General features: G+C 49.4%; 2 protein-coding genes across 4 annotated transcripts in view; both read right to left on the bottom strand.

Annotated features, from left to right (window-relative positions):
• Window positions 1-252: 252 nt before the first annotated feature.
• On the bottom strand, window positions 253-3054 carry FNDC10 (fibronectin type III domain containing 10). Its single transcript, XM_064397216.1, has one exon. The coding sequence runs from the start codon at window positions 2835-2837 to the stop codon at window positions 2163-2165; it is 675 nt and encodes a 224-aa protein (XP_064253286.1). The 5' UTR covers window positions 2838-3054; the 3' UTR covers window positions 253-2162.
• A 999-nt stretch (window positions 3055-4053) lies between these two features.
• The window catches only part of LOC135285170 (Golgi integral membrane protein 4-like), a 33780-nt gene continuing 22354 nt past the window's right edge, over window positions 4054-15479 (bottom strand). The window contains exons 9-13 of one of the 3 annotated variants that reach the window (XM_064397190.1): window positions 14348-14478; window positions 13371-13426; window positions 12363-12527; window positions 11205-11276; window positions 4054-9654 (exon numbers count right to left, since the gene is read on the bottom strand). In XM_064397190.1, coding sequence (XP_064253260.1) covers window positions 9544-9654; window positions 11205-11276; window positions 12363-12527; window positions 13371-13426; window positions 14348-14478 — 535 coding nt within the window. In that variant the 3' untranslated portion in view covers window positions 4054-9543. Of the gene's footprint in view, window positions 9655-11191; window positions 11277-12362; window positions 12528-13370; window positions 13433-14347; window positions 14479-15479 lie in introns of all 3 variants that reach the window. The other 2 variants (XM_064397191.1, XM_064397189.1) reach the window with 2 other exon arrangements.

Raw genomic sequence — 15479 nt, 5'->3', positions numbered from 1 at the left:
GCAGAGGTGCCTTACTGAACACAATCACATTCCAAACTGTAAATTAAATTTCCATTTCCTCACACTTGCATCAGTGTTAGCACCTGAATTACCCAGTTATCTATAGTCCAAACCTCTAGTAAATAAAATGGAGTATTCAGAGAATAAATCTCTTATTTTCCCATTAATGCTGGCATAACTTTACAGTAGGCAATGGAATATTATTATGACCAGACTCACTTTGAGTCAAGCAAGGTCTTGAACCTTTAAATATTTATGAAATTTTCATTTCTTTTCATCATCCTCTTAATTTATTAAGTTCAGTGCCAAGGTGGTACAAGGCTCGTTGTTTATATCACATCTGGCAATTCATGACAAGATGAGGAACAGAACAGTGACATTGGCTGACAAAAGGTGACAGAAATGTACAAAACCAGTGACACTCCAATGCTCCTGTGCTGAGCTGGCTACAGCAAAAAAACCCTGAAACCTTTAAAATACCAAAATTTGTCTTCATGTTCTTCAAAATTGCCTTTTCTTCAGCATCTCCTCGGGGATAAAAACCCCAAAATGATGGCATCAGTGAGCTGCTAAATTCCAGCACCCAGGCAAGGCAACAAACACAGAGCACCTCGGTGGGGTCAGCTGCAGGTGGGAATGGAACACGGCAGCAAAAACAAACAAAGGAAAAGGTGCTGATGGAACGCGGACCTTCAGCTCCTCAGCCAAGTTCTCGAGGGAGGGAGGGATTATGTTCGCTACAAACACCGGGTGTTATTAAGGGTTCCACACACTTCCTACGTTCGCCCTCTACCACCGAGTTGGAACTTCACAAACGACTTGGACAAGGAAAAGCAAACGGGTCGTTCACCAGTGCTAAACATTTACACAAACAGATCACACTGAACCTGACCGTCCCTTTACAAAGAGCCTTTCCCCTACTTTTTAATTTTTTTTTGCTTTAAGTGCACAGTTCCTAAGTGATAATAAATTAATTTTTTCGTGTTACAGCAGTCAACTACATACAAACAACACGTACTAAAATCTACCTCACTAAACACCTCTCTGAAGGTAACTACTTTGTGTATATATTAAATTTCAAGTAATGCTCAGCCCAAGTTTGTTTGCTTTTTTAAAGAAAACAATCAGACAAACCAACAACACTAATTCCAGAGACAAGATAACACTTAACTACAAGGACTACAGATACACCGATAGAAATGGGACAAATTCTCAGCACTAAGGCACGATAGAATCAGTACTAGAGTATGGCTAAAACCTTACTTCACTACAGCATCAAGTGAGGAGTTACCAGGGAGTGTTCCTACGCTCAAAACACTCGGCTACAACATCGGTGAGTTCTGTGGTCAAGAAGCTTCTACCTTAGTGCAGCTGCTTTGCTAGAGGAGGGGATTTCAGGGGGCAAGGGGGTGCTCACTTATCATTAAGGGTTGCTTCCTACTTGCTCAAGGAAATGGAGTTTTCTTGCTCAGTTTATCCCTTTACCTGCGCTCTTTGTGAAAATACAACACAATTCTGATGGGAGAAAAGCAGGTGTTGGATGTTGATGGTCGCTGGAGCTGACCAGAAAACCCTCGACCAGAAAACCCCCGTGGTCTTTGGACAGCGGCCCCAAAACTTGAGACCACCGTAAGGCATGATACAAAACCCACCTAAAGCACGAGATTAAGTGGGCTTTGGATCAGACACGCACTTAGCTATGGGGTTTGTGGTCCCACCAGTCAGTCCTCTTGAACTTTAAACAACTCTACCCCACAGGAAAAAAATCAAGCACGGGTCTAGGACCAAGAGGTTTTAGGTTTAAAACAAGGGTAGTTCTGGAGAGTCTTTTCAAACAGGCCCTCGGTAAGATCTGCCGCTTGCCCTTAAAAACAGACGATTTCTGGCACTTGTGGACCTCTGCTATTGTTTTTTGATCCGCTGAGATGCCACGAGTTCGCCACGAAGGGCTCTGGCCGAGAAGCCTCCGGGAGGAAGAAGCGCTCCGAACTCCGCTGGAAAGGCGCATCCTGCCAGTTCGGGCACGGCAAACCCAGCGCCGCCAGAACAGTCTGGAAAACCTCTTCCCTCGCCGGAGAGCGCCGGGCTCCGCATCACCACCACCACCACCACCATCACCATCATCATCATCATCATCATTATCATCATCGCCACCACCCGCGCTACGCGCGGCGCGCAGCGGCCGCCGCGTGTCCCCCGCGGCCGAGCGCGGGGCTCATCAGGTTCTCGGTGATGTAGGCCACGAGCAGGCAGATGAAGACGAGCATCACGCAGATGGATCCCCCCACGGCCGTCATGGCCACCACGATGTCGCGCATGGCCGCGGGCTCCACGCGGAACTCCACGCACTGCGCGGGCGGCGCGGGGCGCGGCGGCGCGTAGCGCGGCTGCAAGCACAGGCGGTAGCGCACGCTGCCGTGCGCCTCGGCCAGCAGGTAATCGCGGCACGCGGCTCCCAGCTCCACGCTGTCGCAGGGGAAGCGCGTGTAGGTGCCGTCCCAGGAGCAGTTGAGCGCGAAGCCGCGCAGGGCGGCGGAGGCGGCGGCGGGGCGCGGCGGCCCCCAGTGCCGCAGCCCCCACTGCAGCAGCACGCTGCCGTTCCGCAGCACGTTGGCCACCAGCGCGCCGCCCGCGGAGCGGTGGGCGCGGCACGCCCGGGCCGCGCACTGGAAGCCGCGGGCCGGCGGGCGGAAGCACAGCCGCGCCCCCGCCGCTCCATCGCCGCCCACCTTGTAGGGGCACCACGGCTCGTCGGGGTCGGGCTTGGGCTCGGCGGCACAGCCCAGGCACAGCAGGGCGAGCAGAGGAGGCAGCAGGCTGGGCGCGGTGCCGGGCATGCCGGCGGCCGCCGCCGCATGGAGCCGCGGAGGGAGCGCGGAGGGAGCGCGGGGAGAGCGCGGCTCGGCAGCCGCCGCGGGGCCGCCGGTGGAGAGGCGGTGCCGCCGTTAACTCTCGCCGGGCTGCGGAGCACCCGCCCGCTGCGGCCGCTGGTGGCCGCACGGACGCGGCTCCGGGGGCTCCGCGCGGAGCGATGAGACCCCGCGGGGGAGGGCACGGGGATGCTGAGACCCCGCGGGGGAGGGCACGGGGGTGCTGAGACCCCAAAGGGATGGGCACGGGGGTGCTGAGACCCCACAGGGGTGGGCACGGGGATGCTGAGACCCCGCAAGGACCGGCTCAAAGGGATGCTGAGATCCCACAGGGATGGGCATGGGGATGATGAGACCCCCCACAAGGACCGGCACAAAGGGATGCTGAGACCCCCAAAAGGACCAGCACAGGAGATGCTGAGACCCCTTAAGGGTCGGCACACAGGGACACTCAGACCCCACAAGGGTCGGCACACAGGGACACTCAGACCCCACAAGGATTGGCACAGGGACACTCAGACCCCACAAGGGATGGCACAGGGATGCACAGACCCCACAAGGGATGGCACAGTAATGCTTAGACCCCACAAGGGATAGCACAGGGATGCTCAGACCCCACAAGGATTGGCACAGGGACACTCAGACCCCCCAAGGGTTGGCACAGGGATGCACAGACCCCACAAGGGTCAGTGCAGGGATGCTGAGACCCCAAGGGTTGGCACAGGGATGCTCAGACCCCACAAGGGATGGCACAGGGATGCACAGACCCCCCCAGGGGTCGGCACAGGGGATGTACAGCTCCCTCCGTGCCTCCCCCGGGCTCTGCTGTGCCCACCAGGGTCGCATCCCCCAGGATTTGGGGGTCTGTTCTGTCCTGTCTTGGTCGAGTTGCAGATTTCACCCCACACCAAACAATGATATTTTTTAAAACTTGTCCGTGTTTTGAACTGGTTTTACATAGGATCCTATTTTAATTTTTATAGCAGAACATAAGCATTTATCTATACTTAACCTGTAAAAACCTTGGTTAAAACCCCCCAAAATGAGCCTGGGGATGGCCGGGAGGTGCCTCTGTCCCCAGGGGCTGACACCAGCAGGGCTGGGGTCAGGGCAGGCTGGGAAGGTGACACAGCTCCCCTCCAGCTGATGCAAACCTTGTTCGAAAAAACAGACCTCACACAGCTTTAATTTAATTTAATTTTATTTTTAACACGGCGATAACTGCACACCCAGGCTGCTCCAACCTCCTGGCTCTGGGAATTTAAATAAACTCGGCGAGGATGTAAGAAAGACACGAGACCCTCCCAGGAGCTCAGCTGAGAGCAGGGATAACTCCGGGTCTTAGGGCACGCCCTGGGACAGAAGGGACGAGGAGGTTCCTCTCCCTGCCTTGCCCCAAATTCCTCTTCTTGCCTTGCCCCAAATTCTCCTTCCTTTCCTCCCCCTGCAGCAGGGCCAGCCCTTCACCTACCCCTGGGGCTGGAGCCAGCAGTGGATTTTTGCAGCACAGGAGGAGACAGCAGTGCTCCATCCCAGCTTTACACCGTAATTAATGTTCTCTGAACGACCTTGAGAGAGGCACACGAGAGTATTGACTTGTCTAAACAGGGAAAGAAAAGAGCTCTAGTGAAACAATAATAAAAATACAGGATTAAACAGTGTGAGGAGGTTCTTCGAGCTGTTAAATTGGTAAAAGTTGCTTTAAGTGCTTTTCTGAGTGGCAGGGAAAAAAAGGCAACATTTCTTTTTGGTTTTGATCAGGTTTTACATAAAGATGTGTTCCAGATTTTATAGCAAGACATAAGCATTTGTCTATATTTAGCTTGTAAAATAGAATAATTAACACATTATTTTGTTAAAACCCTCAGAAATGTGCCTGAACACATTGCTGTAGTTCTTCACTGTGTCACCTATTTAGAAACACATTGCAGCTTCCTGTGTGTTTTCTTTAAAAACAACATTTGAATTATGTAACTTGAAAACACAACAAAAATAAGATCCCCAGGCCTATTTTTATTTCATAGCCTGAACAAAACCAAACCCAAATCATACCCAGAAGGTGATGCTTGCATATACACAAAGTGCAATTTGCAGCAGTGTGGAATTTGTTTAAATAAATTTGCTTTCTGATGCATTGAGCATGAATGGTCTGACATCAGGACACCTTTTCCTCTTGGAAAGAAAAATGGATTTTTCCATTTACACTGAATTTTTCAAGTGGAGGAATTTCCTGAGGAAATCTTTAATTTACCAATATCAAGTTATTTCCACATCTAATTTTTCACCAGATTGAATGGGGGTGTCTGCAAGCCTATGGAAAGTTGCCAGGAATCTCTTTTGATACCAAGAGGGATCAATAAAAAAATAGGATCAGCATAGAAAAGGATGCTGAGGGTGCAGTTATGGCTTGGAAACCACTCAGAGATTGGAGCAGGAAGAGGTGCTGTGCTGCTCAAGGCACTTCTTGGCAAATTTACACGTGGAGTTCCAGCCAGGATGCAAAACCTGGAGCTCTGACAGCCCTTCCTGAGAAATGGGAGCGTGGTCAGCCAGGGGCTGGAGCCAGAGCGAGCAAATTTTGACTCCTTCAAACCTTGTGCCCTTCTCCTGACAGAGGTGATTGTTCCCAGAGCTGTCCAGGGAGGAGATCTGGCACCAGCCTCTGTGGCTGCTGGTGATGGACAGCTTGTGATGGACAGCTTGTGATGGACAGCTTGTGATGGACAATTTGTGGTGGACAACTTGTGATGGACAGCTTGTGATGGACAACTTGAGATGAACAACTTGAGATGGGCAACTTGTGATGGACAATTTGTGATGGACAGCTTGTGATGGACAACTTGAGATGAACAACTTGAGATGGGCAACTTGTGATGGACAACTCGTGATGGACAATTTGTGATGGACAACTTGAGATGGGCAACTTGTGATGGACAATTTGTGATGGACAGTTTGTGGTGGACAATTTGTGGTGGCCAGCTTGTGATGGACAACTTGAGATTATCAATTTGTGATGGACAACTTGTGATGGACAACTTGTGATGGACAATTTGTGATGGACAACTTGTGATGAACAACTTGTGGTGGAAAACTTGTGATGGATAACTTGAGATTATCAATTTGTGATGGACAACTTGTGATGGACAACTTGTGATGGACAATTTGTGGTGGACAACTTGTGATGGACAATTTGTGGTGGACAACTTGTGATGGACAACTTGTGGTGGACAACTTGTGATGGACAACTCGTGATGGACAATTTGTGGCGGACAACTTATGGGGGACAACTTGAGATTATGAATTTGTGATGGACAATTTGTGATGGACAACTTGAGATTATCAATTTGTGATGGACAACTTGTGATTATCAATTTGTGATGGACAACTTGTGATTATCAATTTGTGATGGACAGCTTGTGATGAACAATTTGTGATGGACAACTTGAGCTTATCAATTTGTGATGGACAACTTGTGATGAACAATTTGTGATGGACAGCTCACCCTGAGTTCTGCTGGGAGATCCAAGGGTCTGCAGTGTGGTGCAGGGAGGGAAAATGGTTGGCACAGCAGTGAAGGCCCTGAACCCACCAAAAGAATGATAATGCTACAGGTTAACTTCACCTTCTGCACTATTTTTGGCCTTGCACCGTGGCTGAGCACAAACCCAATTGTTTATGGCAGATCCAAGCAGAGCCCCTGCTTTGGCTTGGTCAGGCTGGCCGTGCTGGCTCCCTGTGAATCCTTTATCTCATTGTTTGCTCTCTTATCAATCCATCTGTTTCCTGAGACCTTGTCCTGAGCAGTAAAACCCAGCCTGGGCTTTTTTTATGGCATTGCTTCATCATTCCGCTGCTCAGGCCGAGCCCTGTGATCTGTGTGAGCTGTGAAGCCCAGCAGCGTCCCAGATTGCTTCACAGCCTCCAGCCACACCCAGCACCACGGGGCTTTGGCTTTTCTGCTTCTCCTCCCCTGCCTTTATTGTCTCTCCTCAAGGAAACAGTGAAGGAGTATCAGAACTCGCTGTGAAGCACTGCCAAGCTACAGCTCACAATTTATGCAACACTCTGCTAATTTTAGTCTCAATGTGGCCGGGGCAGACAGTCCCCAGGGCAGAGCTGTTTGCTCTCAGCTGAGGGCAGCACATGACATATGGTTCCTAAAGCATCCTCCAAGCTGCGAGCTTTGCACTCAGTTGAGTTGCTGCAGTTCCCTCCAAGTCATAACTTTGAGGATTACTCACCCTGGACGTGCAAACACAGAGAATCTGCCTCCTAATTTAGATTATCCTGCAGCCTGAATCCCTGAGCAGCCTCAGCCCCACTGGGCTTCTGTTTCCAGTGCCTGATTCACTCCCAGTCAGGGCTGAAGTGCCAGGGAGGCAGAGCCGAGCTGAACACAGCTGGGTGATGGAACTTTGGCTGCTGAAATTTTAAACTTTCTGTGCTGAAAGGCTCTGGCCCCCAGGAGAACACTGCACTGACCTGGGGCTGTGGAGAGGCTTCCAAAATTGATTGATAGCACTGGGATTGTGGGTGTGGAGTTGGTCAGAAGTGTGTAATGTCACGGGTGGAAAACTCAGAGTTTGGGGTTTTAGAATACAGAAATAAATATGAAGGAAGATGGAGGTTTTAGGGCAGAGTCTGGCTGTTTTCTTTACCTTCTTCCTTCTTCTCCATGGGATTGGGAGGTTTTGTGTAATTGGATAAAAACTCCACATTGTGGGCACGGGGTGTTGGTTATTGGGTTAAAAGTAACAACAATTTAGGTGTAATTTCTTAATTGGATAGTTTAGCCTTAAAAGACCTTGCAACAAGAGATTGTTTGGCCATTTTGTGCCTTGTTAATGAAATACTGCAGAGTGTTACAGTCACTGCTGTGAGACTGTAGCATTGATAAAAGAAACAATAAACACCCGGATCTGAGTGTGAACCATCACCTTCAATCCCAGAAGGCAGAAAAGGAAGCACAGAACCCAACTGGGGCAGCTTGGGCACAGAGCTTTGGCCGTGCTGGGGGGTCAGGGGGCTGCTCTGCCCTGGGACAGGGAGGATTTGCTCAGGATGCTCTGCAAAAGGAACTGCAGCCTCAGCTGCTCTGCTGTGGGTGAGCTGTTCACAGAGGAGCTGCATGACAGGGCTGGCAAGGCACCAACGCAGCCTGAACCATCTCAGGGCATTTTGGGTACCTAAAACCCCACTGGGGTTCTGTCGTGAGCTCCTCTCTGGGCTCCAGGAGCAGCTCTGGCACTTGGCTAAAAGATAATTCCCTAAAATTGTCCCTTTCCTTACTCTGCTCGATTCTATGCCAGAGCTGGATTTGCACAGCTGATTGTACTGGTAAGAAACACAAGCAGAATGAAAATAAAGAACCAAAAACTCCTATGAAATGTAAATTTCAAGCTCTGTTACAACCAGTGGAAGAAAAAAAAATAATGCTGTCAGAATGAAAAAGGCTGAGCTTGTTGGGAATTAAATATTGTTTTCCCCAGTGTCTAAAAGTGCTTGCAAAATATGCCACAAACAAGGGATTGCAAAGAGCTCAACTAATTCAAACAGAGAACAAAGATGCTCTGATTTTTTAGCAGGTGATGAGATTCAGGCACAAGCTGTGTTTGAGGTCCCAGAGTCTGGTGACACAGCTCAGGCACAGGGAGTGGGACAGCTCTGCCCTGTTCTTATCACTTAAAACAGGTTCTGGGCTTTGAGTTATTGTGATTAAACTCATTATCCTTTCATTTTAATTTCCAGGGGTTCCAGCTGACTGTTCCTTTTTGTCCCTGAGGTCAGGTAAGATGTCTTTTGGAGGCCAGGTAAAGTCCCACAGGATTCAATCTACTCCATCAACAACACCCAGCTTGCTGATCAAAACCTGTCCAGAAGAGACAAAATTTACCTTAGCTCCTGTTGGGAGACTGGCAACAATCCAAACAGCTTGAAACTGCATTAGTTGGGCTGCAAATATTCCTTTTTTCCCTGTTTCTTGCTGTGGCTGTCCCTGTCCCCGTGGGGAGGAGCCTCTCTGAGCTCAGGGCAGCCCTGAGCTCCAGCAGGGAAGAGCCCCAGCATTCCAGGGGCCAGCAGGACTGTCCCAGCCCAAGGAGGGCTCTGCAAGGATCTGCTCCTGGCTCTGGAGGGTCTCTGCAGCAGGAAGGGGCTGCAGGAGTTCACACCACACTCTGCTGGCTGTGCTTGGTGCTCCTGCACAGCTCCAGGCAAAGAACAGGACATTTCCTCTGCTTCCCTCCCCGCCCGACTCAGAGTGTGTTAAAGAAACACAAAATTATTTATCAAGGCAGATTCCTTTGTATTAGAGACCAGTCGAGTGAGTCCAGGGCCCTCTGCTGCCCAGGGGGGTAAAAAACACCCCCAAAACCAGCCAAAAAAACCCTCTCCAGCTTCCAAAGGGAGTGTGAAAAGCAAGAGGGCGAAGAACACAGTAAATCAAAAGTGCTTTAAGAAAAGCAGCAGGATAAGATCACTCCCAGTCTGAGAGATCTCCGAGAGGCAGCAGGGGCCCCACACTGGTGGGATTTTCATCTGCACACCCCCTGCCAGGGCCTGCAGAGAGCTCCCTCCTCCTGCCTTTGCTCTGGGCACTGTTTCACTCAGGAGGCAGCTCCCAGAGGAGCTCCCATCCCCACGTTCCTGGAGCATCCCGTTTTTTCAGCAGCTCTCAGAAGTAGTCATCCTTCTTGCCAGCAGCTCCTTGCCTGCCCACACGGTCCTTCTGCTCCTGGCCAAGCTCCAGGTCATCGTTGTCATCCGCCTCCCCTCCATGATCCTCCTGGGGGCACAGAAGGAAAAATCAGCCCGAAGGAAATCCTGGGAAAGGAGACCCCAAAGCACACCACGCTGTCCCTGACCAGAACTGTTCCTCCAGCTTTGGAAACTGGGAAAAGAGGGAAGAACCCACCTCTGGTGGCACCTTCAGGTGTCCTGGCAGGACACAGAGGGGTTTTAAGCACATTTAATGTCCTGGCAGTGCAGCTGGGACACCTCAGCCTGCTGCTGGAGCAGAGTGAGGGGCAGATGGAAAGAGCAGGCATGAGGAGCTGATGTTTTACATCCACCACCTTTAAAACTGTGTCAGCAGCCCAGCCAGGCCAGCACAGCCTCCAGGGATGATTTCAGCTCCAACCATCCACTGTAGACCCCTACAAGAGGAATCACTCAGGAATCACCAGCTCTGCTCTGCCCACCCTCTGTTTCCCCAAACCCTCAGCAATCCTGGGGGACTGCAGAAAAAACTCTCAGAAGCCACTCACTGAGGCAGGGAGAGAATTAATGAGACTGGAAGAGGATTCATTTCTGTCTCTGTGAGCCAGGAGGTGCCAGGGTGATCCTCTCCAGCTCGTGCTTGAAAAATATTGATCTGGCATTGCTGCACTGGCACAGCCTTGGTTCCTCCTGTGATTCCTTCTGTAATTCCTCCTGTGATTGATTCCTGCAGTGATTCCTCCTGTGATTCCTTCTATAATTCCTCCTGTGATTCCTCCTATAGTTCCTGCTATAATTCCTCCTGTAATTCCTCCTATAATTCCTCCTGTGATTCCTCTTGTGATTTCCCCTATAATTCCTCCTGTGATTGATTCCTCCAAAAATTCCTCCTATGGTTCCTGCTATAATTTCTCCTATAATTCCCCCTGTAATTCCTCCTGTGATTGATTCCTCTTGTGATTCTTCCTATGAATCCCCCTATAATTCCTCCTGTGATTCCTCCTATAGTTCCTGCTATAATTTCCTATAATTCCTCCTGTGATTCCCCCTAGAATTCCTCTTATTATTCCTCCTATAATTCCTCCTGTGATTGATTCCTCCTATAATTCCTCTTGTGATTTCTCCTGTGATTCCTCCTATAATTCCTCCTGTGATTCCCCCTAAAATTCCTCTTATTATTCCTCCTATAATTCTTCCTGTGATTGATTCCTGATGTGATTCCTCCTGTGATTCCTCCTGTGATTCCCCCTAAAATTCCTCTTATTATTCCCCCTATAATTCCTCCTGTGATTGATTCCTGCTGTGATTCCTCCTATAATTCCTCCAATAATTCCTCCCAGTTGCTGTCTGGGAGCATCCCCCAGCTCAGCTGCTGCAGGTGGATGCAGACAGAGCACAAAGGGTGCTCTGAACACCTGGAAAAGGCAGCAGCGAGCTCCAGCTTTGTTCTGGACCCCTCGCTGGGCAGGCAGAGGCAGAGCTGGAGCCCTGCTCACCCCAAAAAGCTGAGTCCCCCCCTGCTCACCCCTAAAGCTGAGTCCCCCCAGCTCCGGGCTGCCAACACCCCCGGGTGACCCCACACCAGAGAGGGAAAGAGGAAGAACCTTGGTGTCGTACAATTTCCTGCTCCTGATCTTCTTGGTAATCCTCCAGTGGCTCCTCCCTGGCCTTGGCAGCTCTGCCAGCATCCTAAAAAACACAGGCAGGCAGGGGTGAGAGTGCCCAGCCCGCTGCCAGCCTGCAGCACAGCCCGAGGGCTGCGTCAGGAGTCAGGGGGAGCAGAGGGACAATCAGGCCACGCAAATTCCAGTTGTTTTTTCCATCCAGTCTCTTCCCACCTGCTGGCAGCTCCTCTCTCTGCAGCAGCAGGGCCCCAGGGCTGTTGCCTCTGGAAAATTTGGGGTTATTTAGGGTAGAGCTTTAGGGAGCACGGCACAGCCAGATCTGAAGGGCAGGTATTTGTGCCACTAATTCTTCCCACATTTTCACTAATCTCAAGGAGGTGTTGCTCTGCTGGTGCCAGCACCTCTCTCTTATTTGATTTCATTGGCCTGGATTTCTTTTTTTTTCTTTCTTAATCCCACCATTCATCATGATTTTAGAGCCTGACAGATAAAACACTCTTTTTTCTTTAAACAAGCAACGTTCAGCTGCTTGTCAAAACAAATGAACATTTCCCTGATGCAGAGCCTGGCTTCAGGCAGCAAGAAACACTCGGTGAAACAAATGGATTCCATCTGCAAGGAAGCAAACAGGGAGGCAGAGCTCCCACATCTGCCAGGAGCTGGGACAGGCTGCACTGACCAGAACCCCAGCACAAACTCAGATTATTGTCCCTGGTTCTGCTCCCAAGTGCAGCAAAGTTCCACATCTCCCCACCCCTAAAGGCGTTGCAAGGGCCAGGGGGGGTTTCAAAAGCAGAGAAAATGAAGCAGAACAAGCTCTGGTGCTTAGCTAAAAGATAATTTCCTAAACTCTGGTTTAGTAAATCTTGAACCTTGGCTTATTCTGCTCCACTCTGTGCCAGAGCTGGACTTGCACAGCTGATAAAAAACACAAGCAGAGTGAAAACAAAGGACCAAAAATTCCTGTGAAATGGAAATTTCAAGCCCCATCACAACCAGTGGAAGAAAAAATAGGTTGGTTTGAGCATCCTGCCAAAGAGTTTTGTCCTGCCTGCCACATCTCCCAGTGGGATTAAGGATCCATCAGGAATCTGACGTTTCCTGAAGCTCTCCCCAGCTGGGGACCCCTCCCTGGCCCTGTGGTTGTCACCTTTGGTGGCTTCTCCTTCCACTCTTCTTTAACGCTGGGCTCCTTGAACTTCTCTGAGGCTCCCACCTTCTCCTCAAAGTCAGGTCTCTCCAGCTCAGCCTCCTCAAACTCATCCTCGCCCTGGTTGTTGGGGTCCTGGGCAGGATCTGCAGCATCATCCGGCAGCTGGGCAGAAAAAATAAAAATAAATAAAAAGGAAAAGCCTCTTGTGGAAGGATATTCCCTCAGGAATATTCCCTCAGCAGCCTGCCCTCCCCAGCAAGCCTGGAGCACTTGCACCTCTCCAGGCTTGTTAGTGTTTGTTAAAAAACCCCAAAACATCTTTGGCATCCCTCCACACCCAGGGAGTTTGGAGCTTACGGGAACTTCTGGGTGATTATTGATTGATTATCTTTGGCATCCCTCCACACCCAGGGAGTTTGGAGCTTACAGGAACTTCTGGGTGATTATTGATTGATTGGACTCTTATTCTGAGCCAGATGGAACAGGGCAGGACGAGAAGATGAAAACTTTCCCAGCCAGGCTGGGCAGGGCTTGGAGCACCCTGGGGCAGGGGAAGGGGACTGGGGTGGGCTGAGATGGGATTTTTGATGGTTGGGGTGGGATGGGATGGGATGGGATGGGATGGGATGGGATGGGATGGGATGGGATGGGATGGGATGGGATGGGATGGGATGGGATGGGATGGGATGGGGTGGGGTGGGATGGGATGGGATGGGATGGGATGGGATGGGATGGGATGGGATGGGATGGGATGGGATGGGATGGGATGGGATGGGATGGGGTGGGATGGGATGGGATGGGATGGGATGGGATGGGATGGGATGGGATGGGATGGGATGGGATGGGAGGGGATGGGATGGGATGGGGTGGGATGGGATGGGATGGGATGGGATGGGATGGGATGGGATGGGATGGGATGGGATGGGATGGGATGGGATGGGATGGGATGGGGTGGGATGGGATGGGATGGGATTTAAGGTCCCTTCCAAGCCTCTGGTCACTCACCATGGGCTCCTGGAGCACGGGCTCTTTCTGGGACTGCACCTCCCTGCCGATGACTCCTGCATCTGCCAGGGACAGGGACAGGAATGGGACAGGGATGGGACAGGGATGGGGACAGGGATGGGACAGGGATGGGACAGGGATGGGACAGGGATGGGACAGGGACAGGGATGGGACAGGGATGGGGACAGGGATGGGACAGGGATGGGACAGGGATGGGACAGGGATGGGACAGGAATGGGACAGGAATGGGACAGGGACAGGGATGGGACAGGGATGGGACAGGGATGGGGACAGGGATGGGACAGGGATGGGACAGGGATGGGACAGGGACAGGGATGGGACAGGGATGGGGACAGGGATGGGACAGGGATGGGACAGGGATGGGACAGGGACAGGGATGGGACAGGGATGGGGACAGGGACAGGGATGGGGACAGGGATGGGACAGGGACAGGGATGGGACAGGGATGGGGACAGGGATGGGACAGGGATGGGACAGGGACAGGGATGGGACAGGGATGGGACAGGGACAGGGATGGGGACAGGGACAGGGATGGGACAGGGATGGGACAGGGACAGGGATGGGGACAGGGACAGGGATGGGACAGGGATGGGACAGGAATGGGACAGGGATGGGACAGGGACAGGGATGGGACAGGGATGGGACAGGGATGGGACAGGGACAGGGATGGGACAGGGATGGGACAGGAATGGGACAGGGATGGGACAGGGATGGGACAGGGACAGTCAGAGTGGTCTATATCTACTCTATAATTACATATTATATTTATAATGCATAAAAATATAATCTCTAATATAGAATTATATATTATATAAGTAAATAAAATAAAATAAAATAAAATAAAATAAAATAAATAAAAAAAATTAAAAAATAAAATAAAACAAAATGAAATAAAAAATAAAAGAAAATAAAATTAAAAATAAAATAAAATAAAATAAAAGGAATGATTTGCATACCCATTTGCAGCTCCTCCTCGTCCTCCCGCGCCGGCTGCGCTCTCCCGGGGCCGGGGCTGCCCCCGTGCCCAGCCCGGGCAGTGCCCGGCGGTGCCTGCGGGGCCCGGGGGGTGCCCGGCGGGCTGTGCCAGCTGCAAACAAACAAACACGGCCGGGTCAGCAGGGCAGGGCTGCGGGCTCGGGGGGCACTTGTGTGAGTGTGCTGCACTGGACTGGAGATGTAGGGTACTGGATTGAAGGTGTGCTCTACTGGATTAAAGATATGCTATATTGGATTAAAGATATGCTATACTGGATTAAAGATATGCTATATTGGATTAAAAATATGCTATATTGGATTAAAAATATGCTATATTGGATTAAAGATATACCACACCATATTAAAGATATGCTATATTCTATTAAAGATATACCATATTATACTAAAGAGCTGCATGCTCTCAGGAGGCTCATTTATTATTTTATGATGTGATATTATATGAAAGATATACTGTATTAAATATATACTGTATTATATTAACGATACACTATATGATATGAAAGATATACAGTATTATATTATAGATATGCTATATTGTATTAAAGATATGCTATATTATACTAAAAATATAGTATATTATATTAAAGAGCTCCAGGAGGCTCATTTATTATTTTATTATACTATATGATATTGAAGATATACTATATTAAACATACACTATATTATATTATATATATATAATATATATATTATATTAAATATATACTACATTATATTAAAGAGAAAACATATTCTATTAAAGATATGCTATATTATATTAAAATATAGCATATTATATTAAAGACATACTGTATTATGTTAAAGATATACCATATTATATTAAAGATATGCTATATTATACTAAAAATATAGTATATTATATTAAAGACATACTATATTATACTAAAGAGCTGTCTGCTCTCAGGAGGCTCATTTATTGCTTTATGATGCTACATTATATTAAAGATATACTATATTATATTAAAGAGATACTGTATTATATTAAAGATAGAGTAGAAGCAAAACCTTTTCACTCCAGTAAGTTACAGCAAATTCCAAGCATGAGATTTAAAAATCCATTTAAGATATTTCAGTTTTAATTGCTGGAAAGCA

The sequence above is a fragment of the Passer domesticus genome, chromosome 22, assembly GCF_036417665.1.
Source record: "Passer domesticus isolate bPasDom1 chromosome 22, bPasDom1.hap1, whole genome shotgun sequence".
In the NCBI taxonomy this organism is placed as follows: Eukaryota; Metazoa; Chordata; class Aves; order Passeriformes; family Passeridae; genus Passer; species Passer domesticus.
Note: the sequence above shows the minus strand (reverse complement) of the source record. Positions and strands in the feature narration are given on the sequence as shown.

Bases quoted from the DNA above. Each gene is read 5' to 3' on its own strand.
- FNDC10 (XM_064397216.1), bottom strand. From the start codon at position 2,837: ATGCCCGGCACCGCGCCCAGCCTGCTGCCTCCTCTGCTCGCCCTGCTG.